The sequence below is a fragment of the Psammomys obesus genome, unplaced genomic scaffold (genome assembly GCF_907164565.1).
Source record: "Psammomys obesus unplaced genomic scaffold, mPsaObe1.curated_primary_1811, whole genome shotgun sequence".
In the NCBI taxonomy this organism is placed as follows: domain Eukaryota; kingdom Metazoa; phylum Chordata; class Mammalia; order Rodentia; family Muridae; genus Psammomys; species Psammomys obesus.
This window is the reverse complement of record NW_026591597.1, coordinates 95,671-113,615: the sequence shown is the minus strand read 5'-3', so window position 1 is coordinate 113,615 and position 17,945 is coordinate 95,671. Positions and strand designations below refer to the sequence as shown.

General features: G+C 48.2%; 1 protein-coding gene across 4 annotated transcripts in view; it reads right to left on the bottom strand.

The window, feature by feature from the left end:
- The window catches only part of Cyfip2 (cytoplasmic FMR1 interacting protein 2), a 117,143-nt gene that overhangs the window by 61,731 nt on the left and 37,467 nt on the right, over positions 1 to 17,945 (bottom strand). For all 4 annotated transcript variants that reach the window (XM_055610666.1, XM_055610663.1, XM_055610667.1 and 1 more), the window contains exons 11-17: positions 17,225 to 17,342; positions 13,309 to 13,428; positions 12,475 to 12,600; positions 7,876 to 8,042; positions 7,090 to 7,237; positions 3,821 to 3,974; positions 350 to 506 (exon numbers count right to left, since the gene is read on the bottom strand). In XM_055610666.1, coding sequence (XP_055466641.1) covers positions 350 to 506; positions 3,821 to 3,974; positions 7,090 to 7,237; positions 7,876 to 8,042; positions 12,475 to 12,600; positions 13,309 to 13,428; positions 17,225 to 17,342 — 990 coding nt within the window. The remainder of the gene's footprint in view (positions 1 to 349; positions 507 to 3,820; positions 3,975 to 7,089; positions 7,238 to 7,875; positions 8,043 to 12,474; positions 12,601 to 13,308; positions 13,429 to 17,224; positions 17,343 to 17,945) is intronic.

Here is a 17,945-nt window from a genome sequence, read left to right as displayed (position 1 = left end):
TGTGTCCCCTCCATTTAGGAAGGGCTTGCTTTCCAATTTGCACACAGATCTCAGAATCCATGATGCTAATGGATCCCCTGACCTAAAACACCATAGCCAAGGAGGATATTTCTTGGTTGCTAGAGAAGGCGATTTCTTGAGCATGGCTGATATGAGATGGCCTAAGAGAGGAAGGGCAGAGGACTGGGGCCTTTCTAAGTCCATCTGTGTGGCTGAGGCAAATGACCTTGGGGCGAAGTACTATGCCTCATCTCCACGCAGGAGTTTCTTCTTTAAAGCAAAGAGTCCGGTGGCTCATCCTCCCACCCCACCCCAGGAACTTCCTGCTTGGCCCAATCCTGACTCTTACTCCATCATAGAAGGTTCTTTGGTTTCCAGGATATGGTCCGTTAGAATCCAGGGCATGGACATCTCAATTGGGAACTGGATTCGCCGGCCCATGGTTAACTCCAGGAAGAATTCTCGGAACCAGAGCTGGGAGAGGTCGCAACACTGCTGAAGGGCTTCTGGAAGTACAGGGAGAGAACCTTGGCTTAACAGAAAGCGCTCACACGCCACAGCATTCGTCATCTATTGGCTGTGACCGCTGGGAGCACAGCAGCTGTCACACACAGCCCTTCCCTGTTCTTGAGGCCTTGTGCCTAAAGCCAGCTTAGTAGCACCTATGGTGAATGACATCAGTCGGCTTCTGAGACAGGGCAAGTTATGTGGGAAGAGGCAGTGACGTTTCTCCTAAATCCTACAGAGCCTACATGCAAAAGAAGTGGGATTTGTAAACAAACACCGTTTTTAGAACACACCTACCAATGTTCGCTTTCAAGGAAGCATGGCTCCCTCATCCCCTGTGTGTGGTGATTCTGGATCCTTTGCTTTTTGGAGGTCTTGAAAACCCAACTTCAAACACATTCTCTGACAGAGAAGCCTGGACTACTGTTTTACCGGTATACTGTGTGGCCCCCATGTCACTGGGTTCCCACTTGCCTTTGCCCTGCTGCATACAACCTCTCCAAGCAGAGGAAAAAAGAGGGTACAGAACTGAGTATATGTGGTAGTTTGAATGAAAATGGCCCCATAGAAATAAAAAAAAATGACTTTGAGATTCCATCTTATACCTATCAGAATGGCTAAGGTCTAAAACACAAGCGACGGCTCATGCTGTCGAGAATGTGAAGCAAGGAACCCTGAGTGCAAACCTGTACAATCACTTTGGAAATCAATATGGCAGCTCCTCAGAAAATTGGGAATCGATCTATCTTGAGACCCAGCTATATCATTCTTGGGCATATACTCAAAAGACACTCCTTCCTATCACAAGAACACCTGCTCAGCTATGTTCATTAGCAGCTTTATTCATAATAAACAACCTCGATGTCCCTCAACCCAAGAATGGATAAAGACAATGTATATTTACACAATGGACTATTACTCAGCTATTAAAAATGACATTCTGAAAATTTCAGGCAAATGGATACCAAGTGAGGTAACCCAGACTCAGAAAAACAAATGTATGTACACACTTATAAGTCGGTATTTGCTGTAAAGGGTAACCACGCTGCAAAACACAGACTCAAGGAAGCCAAGGAGGGCCCAAGGGAGGACGCTTGCTTGAATCTCATGAAGAAGAGGAAATAAAATAGACCTCTGAAGTAGATGGAGGGAACCCTCCCTGCATGGAAGAGGGGGTGGGGAGGGTAATGGGGGAGAATAGGGGTGAGTGGTGAGGCAGTGGGGTGGGAAGGAACTGGAGAGAGACTGGAAATTGGTGGGGGAGTATCTCTGGGACAGGGGAGGTCCCTGGGAGTCTGTTGGGGTGACCCTAGCTGAGATCCCTAACAGCAGGGGACATGGAGCCTGAAGTTGCCACCTCCTGTAGCCAGGTGGGATTTTCAGTGGAGGGAGGGTGACACCAATCCACCCATAAAACCTTTGACCCCAAATTTACCCTGACTACAAGAAGTGTAGGGATAAAAACAGAGATTGAGGGAATGCCAGACCAATGGCTGGCCCGACTCAAGACCCATCCTGTAAGAGAGAGCCAACTCCTGACACCACTGAGACTCTCCTATGCTTGCAGAGAGCAGCCTAGCATAACTGCCTTCTGCAAGGCTTCATCCAGCAGCTGATGGAAACAAATGCAGAGACCCACAGCCAAACAACAGGCCAAGCTCATGGAGTCTGGTGGAAAAGTGGAAGGAAGGATAGAGGGAACTGGAGGGGTCAAGGACACAAAAAGACCTACAGAGTCAACAAACCTGGGATATCGGGGGTTCACAGGACTCAACTCCAACCAGAGAGCATACATGTGCTGGACCTAGACCTCCTACACATGTGTAGCAGATGGGCAGCTTGGTAATTATGTGGGTCCCCTAACAATGGGAATGGGGGTTGTCTCTGACTCTGTTGCCTGCCTGATCCCTTTCCCCTAGCTGGGCTGCCCTGTCAGGCCCCAGTGGGAGAGGATGCACTTAGCCTTGCTGTGACCTGAGGTGCTAGGGTGGGTTGGTACTCCTTAGGGGCCTCCCATTCCCTGAGAAGGTGATGAGGGAATGGGGAGAGGAGATGAGGGTGGGGGCTGGGCCCAGACCGCAAAGTGATGAAATAAACAAAATTTTCAAGTCAGTGAACTGATTCCCAATGATACTCTGCTCTACTTGTCGACAGGAGTCCAGCATAATTGTCATCAGAGAGGCTTCATGATAGGAGCAGATGCAGAGATCTGCAAACAAACATTAGGTGGAGAGAGGGGAGGAAGGACTATAGGAGCCAGAGGGGTCAAGGACACCAAAAGAACATGCCCCTCAGAATCAACCAAGCAGGGCTCAAACAGCTCACAGAGACTGAACCAACAGTTGGGGAACCTGTCTGGATCTGATGTGGGTCCTCTGCATATACGTTACAGTTGTGTAGTTTGGTGTTCCTGTTGGACTCCTAAAAGTGGGAGTGGGGGCCATCTCTGACTCTTTTGTCTGCTTTTGGGACCCCTTTCCTCCTAGTGGGTTGCCTCATCCAACTTTACTCTTATTGTAACTCGTTATACCCCAGAGAGACCTGCTCTTTCCTGAAGGGAAATGGAGGAGGAGAGGGATCTGGATGAGAGCGGACCAAGAGGAGAGAAGGGAGGGGAAATTTCCACAGTCAGGATGTTGTATACGAGAGGAGAATAAAGAATAAATAATGAAGAAAATGGCCCCATAGGCTCATAGGAACTGGCACTATTGGGAAGAGTGGCCCTGTTGGAGTAGGTGTGGCCTTGCTAGTGGGGTTCTGAGATGCTCAAACCAGGCCCAGTGTGGTATCCTCTCTTCCTGCTGCTTGTATATCAGCTACTTCTCCAGCACCATGTCTGCCTGCATGTGGCAATAATGGACCGGACCTCTGAACTGTGAGCCAGCCCCAGTTGAATGTTTTCCTTTGTAAGAGTCGCCCATGGTCATGCTGTCTCCTCACAGCAATTGAAACCGTTACTAAGATGGTACAACAGAGTTTGTAGTTGCTCAGGTCAACAAAACACTGATCCAGCGCACGCTGGACCACAGATGTGCGTCCCCGGAATGAATACCCCTTTCTAACGGATGCTTCCCAGACAAACTCACTTGGTCCAGAATGGGTGCAACAGAGCCCGGCCTTTCCTACCTCTCCCAGCTGACAGAAAGGTCTTTCTTTTGTTGTTTTTAAATAATCTTTTGCCCTCGGGAGCAAAATGTGTGCCCCGTGTGACCCACGATTTCCTCTCTCTATGACTTCCAGCCCGACGTCTTTGGTTGTCCTGGGAGGTGGATGCCCTGCCTTCTCTCCCCCAGGCGAGGGCCCCGAGGCTCACCGCTGATGTTCAGCAGGTGTGTGAAGAAGAAAGACTGCTTGTGGAAGTCCTCTATGGCAAGGACAATAGGGCCATCCAGGCTGCTTCTGAGTGTCTTCTTGGAGCCGCTCTTGTCTGCGATGAGGGACTCCAGCATGGTACGAACCATGTACAGCTTGAAAAGGAAGGGAGAGAAAATCAGGGTGGCCCTCCATGCTGAGGAAGGACTTGCCTCCTCTTCCCACCCTCCTCCTGCCTCTTTCTGCTCTTAACGAGAACTGTCTTCTTAAGGAAGCACTGGCTTAGGCAGAGCAGCAGATTTGGAACCACCAGAAACCTCTTCTCTGCTCTTCTGGGACCCAGCACATGCCAGGCAAGCATTCCATCACCGAGCTCGCCACCCGCCCTAGTGTAAACCCCTGAGATGGAGACTGAGCAGCTTTTCGAAGTTCTCTGCCTAGGGCCCACAGACCCCTAGGTGGACCTGACAATGGCAGGGCGTTAAGACCCATGGCAGGTCCCTGCCTGCCCTGCTTAGCCAACGGTGTGGGCATCCATGTCACTCTACAGTCACTCTCTGATTTCCCAGATGACCATGGTAACAGCATGGATGGGGCACTGAACCAGGAGTCAAAAGAGCCAGGTTCAAAGCCAGGCACTGCCAATGACTTGCTGTGTGACCTTAGACAACAAAGCCTCCACTCTGGGCTTCAGTTGCCTTTTCTCACAGGAGGACCCGATAAGTTCTCAACTCAGTCTCTTTAAGCTCTAACATCGGGAGGAGTTACGCAACAGACAAAGCTTTAAACAGCAACCCCAACCCCAACTACCTTTTCTGAGCCTCTGTGGTTTGAACCTGCCAGTGAATGCTGGCGCCCTCTGGTGGCCTGGGCTGCATTGCACAGCCTTCCAGAGATTCTGGGTGGAAATCCGTACTTACACAGGACACATAACTCCTGCTTACAGAGCGCCCTACATGCAAAGGGCCCAAGAGCAGTAGGCTTTGTTCTTTCTGCTACTCTATTTTTTTTTCCCCACACCATTTGTCTTTGAATCTGAGGGCTGGGAAGGGCCTTGAGGAGCCAGGCTAGTCTGTTCCTGCTGCCTCCCGCAGTGGGCACCCAAACCAACCCAGCCAGGCGGTGTTATACCAGGGATCGGCAGCCTCTTCGGCCCTGTGTGCCACCAGTGGGGTGAAACAAAGCCCTCGGGGACCACTGGCAGGCCTAAGACGTAGATAGGAGAGAAGGAAGAGGGAATGGGAGGGCAGGAGAGACAGGGAGGAGGGAGAGAGAGAAAGAGAGAGAGAGAGAGAAAAGCGAGAGGTATTGTATACAGTGGGAAAGCCGCCACAACTGCAGGGGCCACACGTGACACGCTCCAACCTCCCAACAACCACGCTACTCTCTGCTGCTTCTGGATGGGCCCTAGGGTCTCACCCACCATGGGCCTGGCAGTCACAGATCTGGGTGCCATGCTACTCTATGCAGGGGCCCCTTGGTGGAGAAGGGGTGACCATTGTTGCTGGTTTCCTCGACAGTCCACCCTCCAGGTCTTGTCTGTCAATGGGCCTGCCTCTCTCTGAGTATCAAAGTACAGTGCTAATGATGGCCTTGGAAAAGTGGGTTCATTCACAACAGGGTCAATTCTTTAGCCAACTGTATCAATTTAACAGGGCATTTAACCCACCAGGACAGCCTACGGCCCAACTACATGAGGCGCCTACATCTACCGCATTCTGAGGGCTGAGGTAGAGCCCTGGGGTGGGTATCAGGAGACCCGGGTTCTTATCCCACCTCTACCTGGCAGTCATCTGGTGACTTGGACAAGTCACTTCCCCTTTCTGGACCTCAGTTTCTCCATCTGTGATAGGGGGAGGGATGAGTTTACCTCTCAGTACTCTTCCAGCTCTGGGGCTCTCTAGGAGTCAACTAAACATGCCCGTGCTGTCAACCTACCCCAGTGGCACCTGGGGTTGGGGCTTTAGCTGTTGGTGACCAACCTGCAGTTCTCCAGTTATCTACAAAGATGGCCTCTCTCTTCTGTCTTCCATCTATAGCCCCTCCATCCTTCTCCTCTCCTAGCTCCCCCTGGGGCCTGTCTTCATCTATTTCTCAGGACTTAGAGGAGTACATGAGAGCCATTCAGCTATGCCACACAGAGTTAGAAAGCTCTCTGACCTTCAAATATTTCAGATCTGTCTACGGAGGCTTCTTTGGGATGTACCACAAGCAGATGACAAAAGCCCATGCCCATAGATCATCGGAAATGGCAGAGCTAAGGGATGAAAACCCTGTCAATCACTCACCTGCCCCTGTTCAGCCCCAGCCCCGCCCAGACATGGACACACACAGAAGGAGGGGTCAGAAAGGGCCTCAGATGGCCCAGGTCAGGTGATGCAGAGTAGAGACAGGCTTGAAAGGCCCTGTAAGTAGATGCTTCTAGTTTGGGGCTTCTGGAGCCTGCCAGACCCTGGTGCTTATGGTAAGACTCATCTGTTTTCAAATACCACAGAAAGCAGACCAGGAAGTACTTTTCCTGCATCGGCAGTGAGAAGCGAATTTCGTGATTCCCTCTTTTCTCCCCTTGTAATTTCAAGACTGCTCTGGATAAACACAGGCAATACTTTACTACAGAATCTCAGGCTGGGAACCCACAGTGTTCCTGACAACCAGGCTTTCTCTAAGGGGAGGAGGCTTGCCAAGCTTGTGGGCTACCTTTGGAAAAGGGATGGAAAAAGTAGAAAAGTTAAGAGTTTTGCTAGTAATGGGATCTCATCCAGTTTCCTGTTTTAGAAGATAATCGGAGCTGAGAGAGGTTAAGGTACTTGCCCAGGAACGTACAGCAGGTCAGAGGCAGAACTTGTAAGTTCCGGAGCCAGGATGCCACCCTAGGCAAAGGGGCTGGCGTTATTACAATCCACAGACTATCTGTGCCAGATCTCTCCTGTGCTGCAGAGTATGAGCTTTGGAGGGCGAGGAGACAGCTGGGTAGGTGGCTATGGTACGACCACCGCTGGTCAGACTAGACAACTGAGGCACAGAGAGATTGTGTAACATGCCCAAGGTCACACAGGTGTCTAGGACTAGAACCCAGGTCTCCTGAATCCTAGGCCAGCAGTCTTCCTTTCCATATCACAACGATACATCACAAAAGGCCCAGAGCAGCTGCTTAGCCCTGCCCCTCCTGACAAGGACCCCCATCCTGCTACACCACGATTAGGCCTGTTGCCCTTCCATGGTCCAACTGGCCTGGAGTCAGAGCAGCCAGGCTGCCTGGGAACTGCTTACCTGTGTGCTGGACGGTCCCACAGCACGACGGGGCACCTTGATATCGAAGCCACCTTTGGGGTCCTTCTCCCCCCTTAGGCATGGGTCATTGGGGGGCTCTCGGCCTCCCTCCCAGTCACAGATGGTCTTGCGAATTGCCTGTAGGACACTGGGGAAGGAAGAATGGGGACTCGGCTCAGGTGTTGGCAAGGCTGCTTCTAGGCCCCCCCCCCCCAGGGTCTTGGTACCTCCTGCATTAGTGGTCTGAGTGTCCAGGATGCACACCCATTCCGGGACCCACTTAGGGATCCTGCTGACAGTGTTAAGGTGCTTTGAACAAGTGGCTGATCAAGTACCTAAGAACTCAGCTCTGAGCCATGCAGGAGACAGGAGGACAGGACTTGGGGGTGGGGAGAGGAGGAAGGACCTACAGGAGCATCTCATTAGTATCGCTGACGCCATGGATAAAATTTTAATAACAGTTTACATTTACGGCCTCCGCACTCTATGTGGCATGCACTGAAGCCTACATACAGATTACCTCATCTCATCACCCCACGGCGTGATCCCTTCTTACAAACAAGGAACTGACCTTCAGGGCACTCATTGGAATAATACACTTTTAGACAGCGGTAGGTTTGAGTTCAAGCTGTGGAGCGGAGGCTTGGCTTATCACATCTGCTTGCCAGAGTGTCGCTGTGTGTTTTAAGCCAGGCTGGAAGCCCGCTGAGCTAGATGACCCTCCTCTTCCAGCCCTGCAATCCCACGGTCCTTCAGTGCCCTGAATGGGGCCATCCAGGGACCCACCTGATGAGGACATTCTTCTTCTTGCGTACTGCTTGCCGCAATGGCTCCCGCAGCGTCACCTGGGCGAAATCTTGCAGGGCGGCATAGATAGTGTTGCGGATGGCCTGGTTGAAGACACTCTCCATCCTCCCCATGAGCACCTGCAGACCCTTAATCATGGCGATCACCTGGTGGGAACAGAGCAAGGGTCAGCCTACCTGTCACTCAGCAAGCCATCTGCTCACCTTGCAAGGTCACCCTGCAAGGAGGGGGTCACTGGAGATTCCCCAGTGGCTCTAAAACTGCCAGGCCACGACTAGGTAAGAGGTAGGGCCAAATGCACACTGTCAGATGTAAACAACGTAAGATTATGTGGCCAAACAGAAGAAATCCTGCCCTATGAAGCAACGTGGATAGAACAGGAGGACATTCGCCATGTTGAGTCAGGCCCAGAACAAAGCTTACAATAAAAAAAGAGGGGCTGGAGAGAGAGAGAGATGGCTCAGTTGGTGAAGTGTTTGCATTGTAAGCTTGAGAACTAACTTCAAACTCCAGAACCTGCAGAAAAAAAAAAAATGATAGTTCAGCCAGCTGGGAGTTCTGTGCTGGGAGAAGGAGCAAGTTGGAGTCTTGGGGCTCAAATACCAGCTAGCCTAGACTAATTGGGGGCGAGGGAACAAACTCCACGGTGAACAGCTCCTGAGGAATGACATGTGAAGTGAAAGTCAGCATGTGCTGACTTCCACATGCACATGAATGTAACACACACACACACACACACACACACACACACACACACACACACACAGGATTAAATAGTGGTTGTCAGTCCTGGATGGATACAGCGGGCAGTAATGGAGAGGTGAGGGTTCATGTGTATAGGACTGCAGATGGATAGGAGGGATGATTTCCAATGCTACATTACGGTGGGAAAACTGCTCTGCACAAGTAGCTGCATTTTCAAAATAACTACCACAGAGGAATTCAAATGTTTACAACAACAAAAATAATTTAGCTAATCTGACCTTTACATAGCGTGCCCAGAATACCGGCATGTCATAGTGGACCTCATGTGTATTTATAACCATTAAGTGTTAACCAAAAATAAGTGATAGTTAGAAAATGACACTTGTATCTTGCTACAAAAGCAAGACTACGGTTCATGAGGCAGGTCACTGTCATCCTGGCCCATGTCCTAATCTCACCGCTGATTGTTGACAAATCACAGCTGGTCCCTTGGACCACATCCTGGGTACTACTCTCGAGAGTTTTGTTTTGTTTTGTTTTGAAGATCTCTCTACAAACACTGACATAAACTGTACCAAACCAGACCACCGTTCCAACCCCCAGAACATTTACTAAAGCTTTCCTTCGGAATAACATGGCCAACAGCTTCTTGAGCCTCTAGCTAGAAACTTCCCCCGAAGTTGTTCTGAAGATACCTCTGTTTCTGCTTTTTCAGAGGAAGAAAGATGAGCTGGTGCTGTAACAAGTCTGGGATAACCACCTTAGTCTTGGTTGTTATCTGGGGCCTGTATGCCAAAATGCCTGTGTTCTTTCGCAGGATGCCTGTCTTCTCCTGGCACTGGGCACTCCCTCCCCTGCCTGAAGGAAGGAGGCAGATACCTGTGCAGCTGCTGTCTGCTGCCCAGTGGGTATGTCGAATGTGGTGTGGGAGGGATAGGAATAATGGATCTAGGTAGGAGACACATTCTCAATCAGTCCAGCTTTACCAGCCTGAGTCGTCCATGCTAGTCAGTCTAAAGTGGTAACACACTGACTTGTGAGAGCATGGAGGGGAAGCATGTGACCTGTCAGCCGTCTCATGGTAGCCATGCACTCTTACACCCACAGGGATGTGTCTGCTTGCATGCACCAGGCTGAAGCACAGAAGGCCCAGTGGCTAGGAAGGCCCAATGCCATGCACATCCATGCGTAAAAACCCCCCAAGTGGAACCTTCTGTTGAACAGGATGAAGGAATGAGCGATGAGCTTACATGTGCTGATCTTTTTTTCTTTCTCTAAAACGTTGAAGAAACAGAACAAAATAAACAAGACACCCCCTAAACAAAGAAAGAAACAAGCAAACAACAACACTAGCAACTAGGGTGAGAAACCTGGTCAGAAGGTGAAGATACCCCTAGGAGCTAAAGAGTAGAGTGCTTTGCTGCAGTAGGGTATGTGGAAAGAACTAATAAGAGAGGCATTCGAAGGTGGTCAGACTCCTGGCCAGAGGTGAAATGAAAACACATCCAGACAGAGGCTAGAGAGCTGGTGCAGCAGTTCAGAGCATTACCTGCTTTTGCAGACCCAAGTTCGGTTCCCAGCACCCATGCTGGACAGCTGACCAATGCTTGTAATTCCAGCCCAAGGGTATCTGCTGCCTCTGGGCTCCTTAGACCTCGGGTGCATAGCCTCTCACACAGACAAACCCCCAACTAAAACACTGAGACAGACGGATCGATAAAGAAGGGTTCAGATTATTTCAAACACAGAGTGGCAAGCCTGTTGGACCTGAAGGTAAAATCTTTGCAACTTAAGACTAGGTAAAGACTTCTTCGCTAGAATCCCCATTTGCATACTGTAAAATAGTAAGATGAATAAATTGGACTTTAGGGAACTATAAAGCCAGTGTTCCTTAAAAGGCACTGTCAAGAAAACAGAGGCAAAGTCACCAAGAAGAGAAGCTACTTACAACATATGCATGACAAAACTTTTGTGGTGAGGATACAGAAAGAATTCTCACAACTTAGTGAAAAAGCAGAACACAACCTTTAAAGACGGGCAAAGACAGCCTGGTGGTGGTGGCACACACTTCTAATCCCAGGCAGTCAGGTAGATCTCTAAGTTTGAGGCCAATCTGGTCTACAGAGTGAGCTCCAGGACATCCGGGGCCATACAGAGAAACAACCTTGTCTCAAAAACCAAAAACAAACAAACAAACAAACAAACAAAGCGAAGACTTCGATAGAATATTTATCATTACACTCTGGGAAATGAGAATGACAGGATTAATGTGGCTCACCTAAATGATTATTAGAATGGCCAAGTTCATTAGTGAGATGGCCACTAGCAAGGCCTGTGAGGGCACAGAACAAGGGACTGTGACAGAGACTTGGTGATCATGTGAAAGCCCCCTTAGTGTGGCCATGGAAGGAACATCTACAATGCGAGAACTCCAGTGAAAAGTTACAATTCAGCCATGACAGCACAAGCATGTAGTCCCAGGACCTGCCTTGGCCATCAAGCGAGTTCAAGGGCAACGGAATGAGACTCTGTGTCAACAAAAACAAAGCCAAAGAGGCTCGGAGTGTTGCTCCGCTATCCTTCCATCTTCTTCCCCGGAACAGTAGGGTACAGGGTGTGACCGTGATCTGCCTTTTGACATGGGTGCTGGGGATCCAAACTGGGATCCTCAGGTTTGTGTGGTCAGTGCTTTCACCCACTGAGCCACCTTGCCAGCCCACATCATATATTTTTAAAAATTTAACTTATTCTTAGAAACTGTCAGACATGTAGAGGTTTATGTACTGGCTGGGTCTGTGTCAACTTGACACAGCTAGAGTTATCAGAGAGGAAGGGCCTCAGGGTTTTCTCACTCGGTATCTCAGGCCGTTGAGGAAACATCTCCGTGAGGCCCAACTGTAAGGCATTTTAATTAGTGATTGATGTATCAGGGCCTAGCTCATTGTGGGTGGTGCTATCCCTGGGCTGGTGGTCCTGGACTCTTATCAGAAAGCAGGCTGAGCAAGCCAGGGGAAGCAAGCCAGTTTGAGTCCTGACTTCCTTCAGTGAGGAACAGCAATATGGAAGCGTAAGCCAAATAAACCCTTTTCTCTCCCGCTTGGTTTTCTCATCACGGTGTTCTGTCACAGCAACAGACAACCCTAACTAAGATACATGATTATCTTGCTCATGACCGTCTTTACTTCCCCTGGCACCTCCCTCGGGACCTCCCTTCCAATTTCATATCCTCCTTTCATAAGCACATGTTTAGCCATCTATTTGTTATGTTTTAACCCAGTGTGTCCAATCAGAGCTGCCCACACACACATGGGCATGCAGTCATGCCCTGGGCATGGGGACTCAACCAATGGTCATGCTCCTAAAAAAGGTGACTCTTACTACCCCAGTAACTAGCAACTGTTCTTCCACTAGGGGCAGGGACTCATGAACCCTCGACAGTCTATGCTGGAATTTTAAATTAGCTGAACCCTTCGTCATTTCTTTAGATAAAAATTATATATGTAGGTATATATATATATGAGTACTCTATCTGCACGTACACTTGCATACCAGAAAAGGGCATCAGATCTCATTATGGATGGTTGTGAGCCACCATGTGGTTGCTGGGAATTGAACTCAAAACCTCTGGAAGAGCAGTCAAGGCTCTTAACCACTGAACCAGCTATCTATCTATCCCCACCCCATCCCCATCCTTCACCCTGTCATTTCTTAGTAACTTTTCACAGAGAACAACCTGGATGGGGGGAAAAAGACATCATAAAAAGTGCAGCAAGTTAAAAATGTCAACACTGTTGGGTGATTAAAATGACTCCGGGAACCACAGGGAGCAGCAGTCCTGGGGTGCGTGGGGAGAGCAGGGCATCGGACACCCACCTCCACAAAGGCAAACTTCTCCTCGCTGGTGTAATTGTAGCGCGTGGCTCTCTCATATTCTTCCGCTGTGCCCGGGCAGTCCTTGTTGCAAAATTTGTCTGTGGGGTGAACCAGCTTCCAAGAGTACTGGGGAGAGAACAAACAGCCAAGACCCTCAGCTGAGGAATGGTGAAGAAAATGGCCAAGCCATCCCAGGGCACACTAACGGGGTGGAGAAGAGATAGCACTGACTCATGCAGGATGGGGACAGACCCTGAAAACACAATGTAAAAACAACAACAACAACAACAACAACAACAAAAACCTCTAGACACAAAATATCACACGCGCTTTATGAGTCTATGTATTTAGATATGGCGGATATCGAGAGTAGGGTATCCTTAGAAAGCAGAATACTGAGGTCCGAAGGAACGGGGTGATAGGTGTGAGTTTTTAAAACTATTTTTTACGATTTATTTTTAATGACGTTTATGTGTGTATGTTTCTGTCTGTGGGGATGTGCACGCGTGTGCAGGTATCCACAGATGCCAGGGCCATCAGATCTCCTCTGCCGGGGTTACAAGAGGTTGTAAGCCAACCAATGTTGGTGCTGGGTCCCAGATGGTGTGTGTGTGTGTGTGTGTGTGTGTTATGTTGTAAGTGATGAAAATATTCTTAATTTAAGGGTATATAATTCTGTAAATATACTTAAATTTGTAGGTTTCACGGAAGCAGTCCCGTAAGCAGTGTGGTATATGAATTACATGCTGAAAGACAGAACACTGAGTGAAGTCAGAGCTCCATGGATGCCATGTGAATCTGGCCATGTGAGACCTGTCACCTCAGGACACTTACCACCTCCATGACGTGGGCGCTCCACTTGGAGAGAAGCTGCAGGCCTCGCAGGGCCAGGTCAAAAAGCTCCCGGTACTCTTCATCTGACTTCTGGCTGTCCAGCCCTGAGCCTGTCACCACCTGGGGGGACAGAGAACTGCGTACTCACTGCGTGGTCCATGGGCCTGAGGCTTAGAAGCATTCCTCCTCTGGTTCCCCAGCAGACACTGTGCAACTGCCATGCCCCTTTGCCAGGTAAACTTGGCTTTGACAGTTGTCTCGCTGAAGGCCACAGGAGGTGTTAGTCTAGATTCCCCACCCAGTCCCACCCCAGAGCCTTGCAGCAAAGGCTTTAACCCTGTCTTGACTGCACTCTCGGTAGGAAGCGCAGACTAGTAAGTCTTTGCAGTGATATGAAATATGAGTGCGTGTGTAGGCAATGAGTTTCACGCAGCACCTTGACATCACGGGACCCCTAGCTTCATACCCTGCTTCGCATACAGGGCTCATCACAGATCACCAAAATGATGTCACTCACTAGCTACGATGTACTGATTAAAAAAAGATCTGGAATGGGGGCTGGAGAGATGGCTCAATGGTTAAGAGCACTGTCTGCTCTTCCAAAGGACCCGGGTTCAATTCCCAGCACCAGCATGGCAGCTCACACCTGTCTATAGCCTCAGTTTCAAGGGATCTGACACTTTCATGCTAATGCACATAAAATGAAAAAAAAAAAAAAGATCTGGCACAAATGACTGTATGTGTAATATTCCACACCATGTGTATGTACGTATGTACCCACATGGTATCTGGATATGTATACATGTCCACATGAATACAGGTGGGTGGTCATCAGTGATGGACACTATCTTTGTAAATCTGCTTCGTCACTACTGTCTACCTGTAATTTTCCAAATTAATGCTTGCTGCAAAGTTTCCATCCCTTGCAGACAGCTCTGTGTTCCCAGTTGGGCAGAGGCCTCTCCCTCTTTGGTTTAGCTCTCCTATTACAAATAAACATCTTCCCTGTAGCTTAAGCAGTATTGAGATGCCCAAATTTGTGTGCTTTTAATTAAGTCTCAAACAGAGCTTATGTGCTAGGCCAGTGGTTCCCAGCCTCCCTAAAGCTGCTCTTCATGTTATGGTGACCTCAACCGTAAAGTTATTTTCATTGCTACTTCATAACTGCAATTTCGCTACTGTTATGAATTGTAATGCAAATATGTGTATTTTCTGAGGGTCTTATGCAACCCCTGTAATAGGATCAGTTGACCCCAAAGAGGTTGTGACTCAGTTGAGAACCACAACACTATGCAGTGTTCTACCTGCAGGAAAGCTGTGGCAGGCACAGTTAGAAACACTTCAAACTGAAGTCATTGTACTGTTGATATTCAGTTAATGCCAATGAATTAACCGAAATTACCACAAAGGTATCTTTAGACAAAAACACACATACAATAAGATTCTGTGCTGTTAAATACTGTAGCAAGAGGCTCCAGGGAATTCTGAATTTCTTTGTGGACAGTGGTTCATTTTTTTTTTTTAAATTTAGAGTTTATGCTAAATTAAACTCTAAATTAAACTCTCAGAATGTTATGACTGAAAGTTATGAAGACTGGTAACATATATGCATATAGAAAGCATGTTCATTTGGTTGAATGTGTCTGAGGTAGTCTACACCCAATAGATTCATGCAATGGTAGATGGGAAATACTTAGGAAAATGTTGTATTCTGTATTGTGCGATCTGGTCATTATCCCTAAATACACAAAAACAACTATTTATGATGTGATGTTTAGCTTTAGTTGCCAATTTGGCACAACCTTGAGTCATCTTGGAAGGGTGTCTCAATGAGAGATTGTCTGTACTGGCTCAGCCTAGAGGTATATCCATGGGGGCTTGTCTTACTTAAGTTAATTGATGAGGGAAGACCCAGCCTACAGTGGGTCTGAACTGTGTAGGAGTGGGGAAACTGAGCTGAGCACAAGCAAGCAAAAGAGCATGCATTCATGTCTCTCCACTCTTTACTGCAGGGGTGATGTGAGCAGCTGTCTCAAGCTCTTACCTCTGTGACTGTCTCAAAGTGATGGACTATAATCTGAAATTGTGAACTCAAATAAACTCTTATAGAATAAATTCTTTAAACTGCCTTTTGTCAAGAGTATTTTATCATAGTAACATAAAACTAGACCATGTGGTGTTTACACATTGTATTAGGTCTCATAAATAATAAAGATGATTTACGATAACTTGGGTATGCAAATAGGTTATATGAAAAACTAAGAGACTGGAGGATCTGTAGACTTTGGTGTCAGTAGTAGATCTCGAAGCAATCCCTAATGAGTATCAAAAGTTAACTGTAATAATAACGATGATAATGATGAGGACGATGATGATGATGATAGCGCCTTTGGCCAGATTTAGTCTCAGATGGCACAAACACGTGACTAGGAATTCTGGCCTCAAGACAAATAATTCTGCTTATCGCACTTTACTGGCACTTTTGGAAAGACAGATAAAGGTTTGGATTTCATATGGTCCTTGTGAGCGCCAAGCCTACTAACCACGCTGCCCAAATTTGCCAGTCTGACCCCATTTCATATGCCCAGGTAATTTCTGAGCTGGGGCTTGGGAAAAGATGATCACTATGGCCACTGGCCACACGGTGGAGCCGCGGAGCAAATGTGGGCTCTTCCACAATACGGAAATTCAGATTGGGGACCCATGCGGGATTAAACATCACATTACATGAATCTGTGAGAAACGCAGGGACCTAGAAAGACATGCTAATTAAAGTTATCCTGAGATGATAGGATTCTATGGAGTTGGTTACCTTCTTCCCTTTCGCATATCTATTTTTTTAAGTCTGTGAATTGAGCGTGCTCTTACATTAAAAAAAAAAATGATTTAAAAACAGTCTTTAGTGTTGCAAGAGGTATTCACACGGTGCACACAGATGCGGATCACGGTGGGTATCAGTGCTCACTTTTCATTTTCTCTGGCATGGGGTCTCTGTGTTGTTTGCCATCGCATTCACCAGGGAAGCTGGTCCACAAGCTTCCTACTTCGCTGTAGAGGCTCTGGGGTTGCAGACATGTGCTACCGACCACACCTGGCTTTCTAAGTGTTCTGGAGCTCCTGACCTAATTGGTCCTCATGCTTGCCTAGCAAGCGTTCTCTCCACGGAGCCGGACCCTTAGGGTCTTTCTTTCTCTGACTCCATATAAATTTTCGTAAGGATCATCTACTATTCCAGAGTCATGCATTTTTAAATGGTGTTAGGAGCAGGAGGGTTCAGAACCGTGTCTCTGGCTGCTGAAGCTCGAGAGGGAATGAATCCTATATAGCTAATAAACAGTTACTGGGACCTTACTGTATTTCAGGTACAATACATATGACAGGCACCCTGTTAATGATCCTCGTGAACCTTTCAAAATATGCCCTATCATTACCTCCGTCTGGAAGATGACTGAATTGTTTTTAACTGGTACAGTAATTATAGATCTCTATGGGACACAGTGTGAAGATTCAACACACGTGTACAATATGTGAGGAACCGATGGGCTACCTGGTGTGTCTATCACCTCTCATGTAATTTCTTCAAGTTGATGTCCATAACCAGCATCAACCACCGTCACTCCAGAACATTACAAGTGATTCCTCCTACTTGGCTATCTTAAACCGGTACTTTTCTTAAATATTTGCTACGTAATAAAAGTACAAATACCCCAAGAAGAAGAAAGTGCCCCTCGGGAATTACTTGTATACCCATTTTGCAGATGAGGGAATCGAGGCACAGAGATATTGGGCATCGGTTCTAGTCTGACTCTAAAACTACACTTCCAGCAATGTTACCCTCTTGCCTCCATCCTATGCTGCCTCTGCCTGCCCAGTCTCTTTGTACCGCCGCCGGCTCTGGACCAGCTGCAGGACTCACCTCGCTGTTGCTGTAGCGAGCCAGCTCAGAGATGAATCGGATGTGGTCATCCCGGATCTGGACCATCTGCTCGCAGATGTTGTACTGGGGGCTGATGCTGCTCTGAGTGCATGTCCACCTGGGGAGAAAACCACAGGATTTGTGTATGGGTCCCGGCTCCGCGCACCTTCGTGGGACAGGCTCCTTCTGCGCACTAGCTGTTCCTGGTCTTCAGACAACATAGCTGGCTCCCCTGGGTGGAACCAGATGATAAAAGCAGCTGCCTATGCCCCAGAACCAGCTCTGTAGGTACCATGGCTAGAAAGGAGACTCCTGTCCCTGCCTTCCCCAGATCTTTCCACAGGTGTTTCTGGACACCAGTGCACAATACTTACCAGTTAAGTGAGGGAGCAAGGGCCAAGATCACAGCCTCTCTATGGCCACAAAAGGCTAGAACTATAGCCGAGCAAAACCAAGGTGGGCAATCTCCCTGTCTTTCCCAATAAGCACCTGCTGACACGGAAGTACCCATAGCAAGAGACTCCCTCTCTCTCAAGTGGGTGCTTCCTCCTCCCCACCTTTTCTTTTTCTCCTCTTCTCTTCCCATTCTCCTCCCTCCTCTCCTCTCTTCTTTCTTTTTCGTCCTTTTGAACAATGTTATTGGGAAAAACCAGCCTGAACTGGAGTGGAAAGAAATGAACAAAAGCCCTCATTCTTGGCCCCTCTCTTCCTCTGTCCAGAA